The sequence below is a fragment of the Hippocampus guttulatus genome, chromosome 16, assembly GCF_054856545.1.
Source record: "Hippocampus guttulatus isolate MCC_2025c chromosome 16, RoL_Hgut_1.0, whole genome shotgun sequence".
NCBI lineage: Eukaryota > Metazoa > Chordata > Actinopteri > Syngnathiformes > Syngnathidae > Hippocampus > Hippocampus guttulatus.
In genome coordinates, this window is record NC_141276.1 from 5,397,255 (window position 1) to 5,407,294 (window position 10,040).

Sequence of the window (10,040 nt, forward strand, 5' to 3'; positions counted from 1 at the left end):
TGCTGTGAATTGGGAATTTCTCCATTGCGAGACTAATGAAGGTTTTCTTATGCTTATCTTTCCACAATGAAGATTGCCACGCGCTGACGCGAAGGTCGATGACAGCAACAAAGCAACGCTTCAGTCCGTTTGCTTTGGAAACAAAAGAAGTGAACACCTTCTCCAAGGTGAAGCAGACAAAGGCAAGATCGTCCCACTGCGGAATGTGCGCCCGAATGCACGTATCGTATGACGTAGACTCTTGTACATTACTCATTAATAATTCAGTACCTCTTTGTTTCCTCCCCCAGCTCTCCTTGAATCTCTCAAACAAAGCATGGGGATAAAAAAAAAAAAAAAAAAAAAAAAGTGAAGCATAGCAACGTGTAACAGATGGCGTTACCGGGTGTTCTAATCCTCAAGGATCAGCGGTCCCCCTTGTTGGGGCACGGGTCTCTCTGTGTGACCAGCAACAACATTGGCCTGTCAAAGTGACCAAATCCTGATTCCTTTGCTGACTGATAATCTTCTGGAAGGTCCCATAGAGCCTATTTGAGGGTTCAAGTCTCGGCTTTATCGAACAACATCATTCAAAACGAGTTTTGCTTGGTGTTTTTCCCCTTCTGGGATTTGCATCCAGCATCTTCTACTTGCATCAACTTCCACAGAAATAATACAAAGTAAACACATTTTATTTCTGTATACACATGTGAAAGTAGGTGTGTCCTCTTTGAGATTTTTTTTAATGTGTATTCAAACTAACAAATACACTTTTTAATGGTTGAACAATTTACATATGGGAAAATTAGCCATCAAACGGAATGGTTCAACTAGTCCATTTGGCATCCTTCCAGCTCTCTAGCATTCTTTTCCTCCATTTAAGTTGTATAGGAGAGCCAATTTCCCTCTGCAAAATTAAGGCTCGTGATAAGCCGTTTCGCATCGCAGTTTACGAGACAAAATTAGCATTTGTAGCCTCATCAAAGCGGATTGAATAGCAAAACTGAGAATTAACTGCCAAGATGGCTGGTCTGGATGTCACCGACTGCGGTTGGAGGTTGAGTCAAGCTCGGTGCTACTTAGGCTGCATTAGCTAGAAAGCGACGAGCTTCAACTGGCTACTATTGCGGCTAAACTTTTTTTGCATAGTCGCTTCATTGCCTTCACATCTGCAAATAAGATACGTCTCTGTCAAGTATCATTCTCACCAAGGGATGACGAGGAAAGATTGAGAAGCCATGTTAATCGCTAAGCTATTGTAAGTTGAGGGGTTCGTAGGACATTTAATTATAGAATTAAGTGCTTGAGTGACTGAGTCCACTTTTCAGACATCTGGCTGGAACCGCATTAAAGTCGAGAAGGTCCAACTTTGAACAGCAAACTAACAGGCAAATTAAAGTGTCTTGACTCTGGAGAGAAATGCCTGCTTACTAAAGCGAACTGATACTCCTGTCAAACAAATCATAGTCGAACAAGTGAACCAGGAAATTGGTGTCAGTTGACCCCGAAGAAAGGTTTGAACTGTTTTTTTTTTCAAGCTATGCCAGAAATAAAGCTACGAAGCTGCACTTCGGTCATTCCGCCTCCAGATGGCGCAGTCAGCCACGAGCTTGAAAACTATGCGTGTGCGTCCACAATAACAATGTTATAAAAGTCCATTAAAAAAGTCAATTACAAACTAAATGTCCAAATTGAAAACCAAAAAAAATGATTACTTACTCAGACAGACAAATCGCACAATGACGAAAGACGGCGAATTCAGCTCAACGGCTCCTCCTCTCCTATTCAACGTGGTCACGCGCGCAGAAATCTCCCCTCCTCTCCTTTCTCTCTCACGCACGCCCACCTCTCCATCCACCCTCCTCTTCAGTTGGAACCCGAGCTGCAACCGGTGGACATCCCGCAAGCAGTGAATTTAGTCTCCCCCCCGTGCGTAAAAAGTGACCATGGTGCCTTTTACGCACCGCTGCAAACCGGAGAAAACAATGGAGTAGTCGCCCGCTTGGACTCGCGCTGAGATGGCGGCACTTCGCAGGAAATTCGGCGAGGACTACCAGGTGGTCAGCACCAACCGGGCCGGCGGCGTGGATGGAAGTGGCGGCGGCGACTTCTCGGTGCCGGCGGCAAAGAAGAAGAGGCAGCGCTTCGTGGAGAAGAACGGCCGCTGCAACGTACAGCACGGCAACCTGGGCGGCGAGACCAGCCGCTACCTGTCGGACCTGTTCACCACCTTGGTGGACCTCAAGTGGCGCTGGAACCTGCTCATCTTCATCCTCACCTACACGGTGGCGTGGCTGGTGATGGCGTCCATGTGGTGGGTGATCGCCTACATCCGCGGCGACCTGCAGCAGCACGCCCGCGACGCGTCCTACACGCCGTGCGTGGCCAACGTGTACAACTTCCCCTCCGCCTTCCTCTTCTTCATCGAGACGGAGGCCACCATCGGTTACGGCTACCGCTACATCACCGAGAAGTGTCCCGAGGGCATCATCCTCTTCCTGTTCCAGTCGCTGCTGGGCTCCATCGTGGACGCTTTCCTCATCGGCTGCATGTTCATCAAGATGTCGCAGCCCAAGAAGCGCGCCGAGACGCTCATGTTCAGCCAGGACGCCGTCGTCTCGCAGCGGGACGGCCGGCTGTGCCTCATGTTCCGCGTGGGCAACCTGCGCAACAGCCACATGGTGTCCGCGCAGATCCGATGCAAGCTCATCAAGGTAAATGGGGAAGGAGCAGTCCGGTTGGGGATGGCGAGAAGTTGAACGGTGCAACTTCCCGATTGCACTTTGAAGCCCTTTACGGGGCGACGCGTCACGTTGGGGAAAGCTTGTGGGGAAATGGAGTCAATCAGCGGGGTCCAAAGTAAGACCCAGGATTTATTGATTTTTTTTTAAATAATGGCCAACCAAGCATACTCTAGTAGCATTAAACATGACCCAAGCTTACAGTTTATTACAAGGTGATGTACTTTTTAAATGAAAAATTAAAAGCTATCCCACCATTTTATTTTAAATTTAGAACATCCCCAAAATGGTTTGTTTCATTTCAAATAATTACTCAACGTAAACAAATGCAATTAAAAGAGAATGGTATTAAATGGGTTCAATATTTTATCTTAAAAAGTAAAAAAAAAACTGTTACAATATAATACACTGTCTTATTTGTGTTACCAGAATCTTTAAAAAAAACGTACAAGAAGAAACCACTTTTTAAACACACTTTTGAACCATTGTCGTCGCCGCCCCCCCCCCTTTCATGAAGCTTTACCGCGAAACCAAGTTCAATCCAAATGTGATTGAAACTGATCTAAAACAGAAGTCTTTCAATTTAATGTGTCTACAATGAGACTCGTATTAGATCTTAGAGATCATTCAGAAGCTGTAAAACCCGAGAAACCACGTTTCATCGGAATCTGATCAAGCCTTAAACAGCCATTAAGAAAGCATGAAACGGTAGCCGTGAAAGTTCCAAAAGTCACCAAATTTGATGTGTTCAGAAGGAGACTAACTTAGCGATTAAGATATCTCAAAAGCTGCAATGATCCCCAGTTTAACGTGATCTGATCCTGATCTCGCTTCGGCACCAGTTCAGAAAATACCAACAAGAAATATACGGTGACGGGCAATAGTCGACAAGGCTCAAATATGGACTTGCCGCAAAAACGTTCATTTTAGTCATGCTCAATCACTGATTTGATTACACTTGAGCATTGGCGGAGGTCATATTGAATATGAAGAGGGAAGCAGTAGCGAGCAGGTGTCAATGCACAACAGATGCTCAGCCTTTTTCTTTTTTTTTTTTTTTTTTGAAAGCAAACAGAGCTCACTATCACTATCCATCAGCAGCGGCAGGTGTGAGATAAGTGCATGTGTGTGTGCATGTGTGTGTGTACGCACACACGCTGGTCAGGTAGGTGTAAAAGCGGGAGTACGGTTGGCCTTCCAAGAGAAGCGCAGTGGAGTAGCACAGTGAGTTAAAAAAAACTGCACTCCCGGGAGCCGGTGCTGAACATAAAATGATATTTATGGCTCTTGTGAACCCAGGCATCATTCACTTCCTTTATGATCTTCATCTTTTTTTTTTTTTTTACCTCAGCCAAGGAGCTTTGTCAAGCGGTGAGAGAAAGCATCACTTGGACGTGACGCAGGAAAGATCCTGTAAAAATGGCCACGTCAGAACGCTAACCCGTATTTACATCAGCGATGTTGTGAAATAATGCTTACGCATAAGATCACAATCATATTAAATGTTCTCTACAACTCTAATGTAACACAAAACCTTTCACGTTCCATGCAATTCTAATTTCATACATTTGTATTCAATGCGATGTACTTTAACACCATATTACATGCTGTGGACAACTCTAATCATATTTAATATTCTTTCACACACCGGCTATCTTGAATATTGGATGCAATACGAATGTTTCAGGATCTTTACAATTCCGATATACCAAATATAATGTTATTTATAATTGTAAGTTACTATATTGACATTTTGGGCTCTATTTTCACGCCCAGCGCATGGTGTAAATCTGTGCAGGGGCAGGCTAGACCAAGTATTGGTATTTTTGAAGAGTTTGGCGCAATTTAAAACGGGCTGACTTGATTCACCGCCAATGGAAGAGGCTCGTCATTCCTTTTAAAAGCTGCCCGTGAGAGGCGCGGTCCTTGACACGGCGGACGCAGAAAGTGATTTGCTGGAGGCCATGCAGGAGGTGCAAGCAGGCAAAGTACGTTCACGAGGATGATGTAAAGTTGGCGAGGGCGATTAAAGATCTGTGAAGTGGGCACTTGGAGACCACCTTCCACCCCGACAGCACTTGTCCGTGCGCGGCACGTTGTTATTCCCCCCACCCCCCCCCCCCCCACCCCCGCAAAGAAGCTAGTGCGAACTGACGGTGGCTAAATATTGCAAAGTGTGTTACCGCCATCTAACGTGGGGTTCTAAAGCGGCATTCTAGTTTAATCTCAAAATTTGGCTCGTATCTAAAGACAAAAAAAAAAAGGTCAAGTCATATTTTGAAAGCACTCGATTTAATTAGCTTTACAACTCTATATAACATATTTACATCATATTCAGTGTTGTATACAACTCATTACAGGATTTGAATGCACCTTATTTACACCTTAACAGTCTATGCTTTCACTACAGTTTTGATGACCTCTGTATTATTATTTTTCATTGTTTTCTGGGGAGGCGGGAGACACGTGATGTACGACGTATGTAATTTGAGGAAAACCCGCAGCAGTCGCCGACCACGGTGGCGAGACGGCTGCAGAAAAGGAGATCAAAAAGATTGACCGTCTGCTCTTTAATTGTCATAATTGACTTCCTTCCCATTACATCCACGTTCAGCATGCAAAAAAAGGGCCGTAAAAAAAAAAAAGACAAACTGCATTAGTCGGGAGCTGCTACTCTTTTCGCCACATGCGGAGTGTTACGTCAGGAGGCTTAATGATGCGTGAATGAGGAGGAGGAGGAGGAGTTGGACTTTTTCCACATTTGCAAACACGCAATCGGCCCGTCATGCGTAATCGCACACAATCACATCGACAAAACCACAAGCGATTCGGTACGCTTCATGGATTGTTTAATACAAGACTGTTGGAAATAAGTGAATACAATTTCATAGAATAAATATTAAGATGTAGGTTGTAGTTGGAAAAGGAGAACAGAGAGTCTGAGAACGGAAAAGGTTTTGTTGGCCTTGACCACCACCATTGAGTGTTAAATATATTTTTTAAAACATTGCCTGGAGAGTTAATGAAGCTTCACTGAAGCAGAATTACGCTCTGATGGAAACTATTTCCGAAGCCAAACAAATTGGCGTTTTAAGAGGGATTGTGTCGGACCTCACAGATCCCGCCGCCGTCTGTTTGTGTGAAAGCGTGAAACAATGGCGGCTGTTTGGACAGGAAGTTGCGGGGCGATCGGCGTAGTGGATAATTAGTGGCTGACAGCTGCCAACAGAAAGAGACAAAGAAGAGGAGGAGGAGGAGGAGGAGGAAGAAGATGAGTCTGTCACTCAGTGAGCGGCTGCCGAGTACCGATGGAACAGCAAAATGCCACAGGTGCGGAGAGCGAGGGAACTTAATGAAAAATTTGCATGGGAAGAGTTTCATCCGGAAAAAAGAAAAGAATTGTCTGTCTTGTTTTATCTCCTCGGAGGTTTGGGGACTCGGAATTGGTTTCCATTGCATTTTCTAATAAGAGATGTAATCAAAAGGCGAGTACGAGGAGGCCAGAAGAAGAAAGACGCCTCATAGTACAAGTTTTTTTTTCCCTGTTGGGAATGAATGTGTAAAGAGAATACTGATTAAGAGCAACAATGAATTTACTTGGATTATTTCTATGTCCTGGGTGGGTTTGACTCTTGCCCACCAGGACAGCTGGGACTTTGGCGCGCTTGTGACTCTGCACAGGATAAGCAGTGGTACGAAATGAACGGATTGATTTGTAATAGTTGTGGCGGTTAGTGGAAGTAACTGGTGAGAGGAGCAATAGTGATCATGCACGCGTGTAACTACCTGTATGTGTTGATGATGTTTTGGATTTCGTGAATTATTTCTAGAGCAATTAACACTTGCTTAGCACGATGGGCTCACAGTGCAGAAGTGCAGGGTTCGATTCCGGGCTCTGGAAGTGTATAAATTTAAGCACATATCAAGTCTAATAATAAACGCGGCGCTCGGGAAGCGAAATCATCTTATTTAAGGCACAGAGACTCTGGGAAAAGACAGAAGACTTGTAAGCCGCTTCGCCTGTGGACTGTCGCCATACGGGATGCTCATCCATCTTGTTAATGTGACAAGAGACAAGGCAGCGAAAAAAAAAAAGTGGAAAGGACGGAGCTTAGGGGTTTTGCTCACAAGCCGCTAAGTAGCTAACAAGTGAACAACGGCAACGACACGGAACCCTGCGGCACACCTCATTCATATTCAATTGGAGACGAGGCTGTTTACTCACATGACACTCGCAGGGGGACTTCATGGGGGTTGTTGGCCGGCGGCAATGTCATGGACGGGTCAGTGGGGAGTTGTGGGGGGGCTGAGGGGGTTGCTGATGTTGTTGATGATGTTAGTGGACGTATAGAGAAACCTGCAACATGAAGAAATGCATGCTGACTGCACAGGCGGTAACAGGACAGTGTACATCCTGTGTGTGTGTGTGTGCGTGTGTGTGTGTATGTGAGACCATGCATGAAGAGGATGTGACTTTGTGTATTGAGTGGCAGTTATGATGAATGCATGGCAACTGTTTGCATTATTTCAAGTGGTTGTATTTATTCTATTGTGAAAGGTAGAAGTTGTCAATAATGGTCCATCTTTCAGTCCCGCCAGACCCCCGAGGGCGAGTTTCTGCCCCTGGACCAGTGCGAGCTGGACGTGGGCTTCGGCACGGGGGCCGACCAACTCTTCCTGGTTTCGCCACTCACCATCTGCCACGAGATCAATCCCAAGAGCCCCTTCTTTGACCTGTCCCAGCGCTCGCTCACCAGTGAGCAGTTTGAGATCGTGGTGATCCTGGAGGGCATCGTGGAGACCACCGGTAAGCGGCGACGACTCCTCCGTCTTCGCCTCCTTCTTTCCCCGTCTCCATCTAAATGGAAATATGAACATTAGTCAGTCAGTGGAGATGGAGCCGCTTTGAAATCTCATTTCGCCCGGTGCCTTTCCGGCTCGGCGTAGGTACGAGTGACGGTGACACATGCAGAGGGATCGAATTAGGTGGGTTATTTTATTACGGTGAGATGCCGTGATACTTTTTGCATAACAAGCTCATAGCGGCCGTGCGTCACACTGATGGATGCGTCTCTGTTTTTAAGATGTCAACTGGAATCCATTTGCGGCGTGGCTCACCAGAATGTAAACATTGCCGAGTGAACCCGCGTCAGATTCAATTAAAAAAATATATATATGAGACAATTTGGCAAATGATTAGAATTGATGTCACGCAAAACCGGAAATCATAATTGCTGACGTTGGAACGTAAACACAAAAACACAACATTGTGGAGTGACAATGTGTCCGATTCAACGGGACTTTGAACCAATTCCATTTTTTTTCTTTGCCAGTCAGCAATCCCCCCCCCCCCGCCCCCCCAACGCCCGGCGTATTTACCGCGACGCTCCTCCCCGGGGTCCGCTACAAATAAATCCCTCCTTTCTTTTCTCTTTCCCAGATAACACTCACTTATAACCCAGTGCTGGAAGACACACCGCTCAGCTCAATAGGCTTAGCAGATTTAAAAAGAGGGAGGAAAAGTGGGGGCTGGGGGTTAGTATGTATAGAGGCAGCCGGGCTGGCCATGGGGGTCTGCGTTGTGTTGATAGTGCCATTAAACCCAGGCCGCGACGAGAAGTTTATTGCTGCAGTATTCCTGGACAGGGAGGATAAAGCCTCAACTTTAGATGCCTTACACAGTCCAACACCCCAAAGGAGCTTTTATTGTACGAGGAGTACTGGGGAGGGGGAGCGGGGGTGGGGGTCATGTAAGCATAAAGCAGAGTAAGATCATCATGGGTGCATGCCACCAATATGCCAACTGATGGTTCCAAAAGCTACGTTTTGACATGTGACATGTCTTTTGGGCAAAGCACCAAAACGTGTGTCGGTGAATTCTTCATCTTAGGGGTTCAGGCGGGTCGCTTTTCCGTTGTGTTCTGCTCCCGGAATAGCAACAGTCACATGACATAACACCCAAAGGGCACAAGCAGACTCCTACTCAGGAGTTTCGAGCGCTTGGTGTAGAAACCAGGTCTTCGTTGATTGTTTATGGACCTTTCAGTGTAACAAAAGGCCAAGAGACCCCGCCTCCCCGAAAGGTTCACCAGTTCCGTTGCCCTTGCAGGCATGACGTGCCAGGCGCGCACCTCGTACACGGAGGACGAGGTCTTGTGGGGACATCGCTTCCTGCCCGTGATGTCCCTGGAGGAGGGTTTCTTCCGGGTGGACTACTCGCAGTTCCACAGCACCTTCGAGGTCCCCACGCCGGCGTATAGCGTCAAAGAACACGAGGAGAAGAATTCCTTGCCGTCGCCCGTGTCCACGCCTGCGCTTACCGAGAGCCAACGTGCCCGGCGCGACCGCGTTTTCTCCGTGGACTGCATCAACGCGGCGACGACGACGAAGGGGGTCGGCGGCGGCGGGCGGCGGCTGCCCAGCAAGCTGCAGCGGATCAGCTCATCCGGGAAGGAGGACCTCCAGAGGAAAGTGCTGATGCTGAGCTCGCAGCACTCCGAGAAGGCATGCAGCACAGGGGACCTGCCGCTCAAGCTCCAGCGCCTCGGATCTTCTCCGGGGCCCGACGACACGCTGAAAGTCGGATTCGAACCCATGACCCAGTCCACCGGGGACTTATACCAGCATAGCCTGTTGCCCACCTTATGCCCGCCGCAGCCCCGCGCACACAGCCCACTTTTGTCGGCCGGCAGGAGGCCCGAAGACAACCTACCGGCCAAACTACGCAAGATGAACCGCTGAAGAGACGAAGTCCGCCCTGGAGAGGGCGGCATCGTACAAAATCCCAAAGTGACTACTTATCGATGACTTTTCACCGTTGGGATTTTTTATTTATTTATTTATTTTGCGCACAACGAAAATGTGGAGCTGCACAAAATGGACCCCTCTGCATGTACGCTTGTTAGTCAATTTTCAGTTTTATCAATGAATAAATCACATTCACATTCAGTCACTCTTGTGTTTAATGCAGTGCGGCAGGATCTGCTCAAGCTGAACGGGGAGACGTTTGACAGCTTGTCGGAAAGCGTTGGCTCACGCCCCACTAGTTCAAATTCACCAAGCATCGGAATGTTCACCCACAAATACAAATGGAAATATCAAATACTGTTGTGGGCGGCCCGGTAGTCCAGTGGTTAGCACATCGGCTTCACAGTGCAGGGGTACCGGGTTCGATTCCAGCTCCGGCCTCCCTGTGTGGAGTTTGCATGTTCTCCCCGGGCCTGCGTGGGTTTTCTCCGGGTGCTCCGGTTTCCTCCCACATTCCAAAAAACATGCATGGCAGGCTGATTGGACGCTCTAAAATTGTCCCTACGTGTGAGT

At 47.4% G+C, this 10,040-nt stretch overlaps 1 protein-coding gene across 1 annotated transcript; it reads left to right on the top strand.

The window, feature by feature from the left end:
- The first annotated feature begins 1,783 nt into the window (after positions 1–1,783).
- Positions 1,784–9,668, top strand: LOC147192685 (G protein-activated inward rectifier potassium channel 1-like). Its single transcript, XM_086132644.1, has 3 exons — positions 1,784–2,693; positions 7,311–7,527; positions 8,830–9,668. Exons 1-3 carry the CDS (start codon positions 1,998–2,000, stop codon positions 9,459–9,461), a joined length of 1,545 nt encoding a protein of 514 aa, XP_085988770.1. The 5' UTR covers positions 1,784–1,997; the 3' UTR covers positions 9,462–9,668.
- The last annotated feature ends 372 nt before the right edge of the window (positions 9,669–10,040 follow it).

Bases quoted from the DNA above. Each gene is read 5' to 3' on its own strand.
- LOC147192685 (XM_086132644.1), top strand. From the start codon at position 1,998: ATGGCGGCACTTCGCAGGAAATTCGGCGAGGACTACCAGGTGGTCAGC. The intron at 2,694-7,310 runs GTAAATGGGGAA...TCCATCTTTCAG, and splicing joins TCCGATGCAAGCTCATCAAG to TCCCGCCAGACCCCCGAGGG. The intron at 7,528-8,829 runs GTAAGCGGCGAC...TTGCCCTTGCAG, and splicing joins GGGCATCGTGGAGACCACCG to GCATGACGTGCCAGGCGCGC.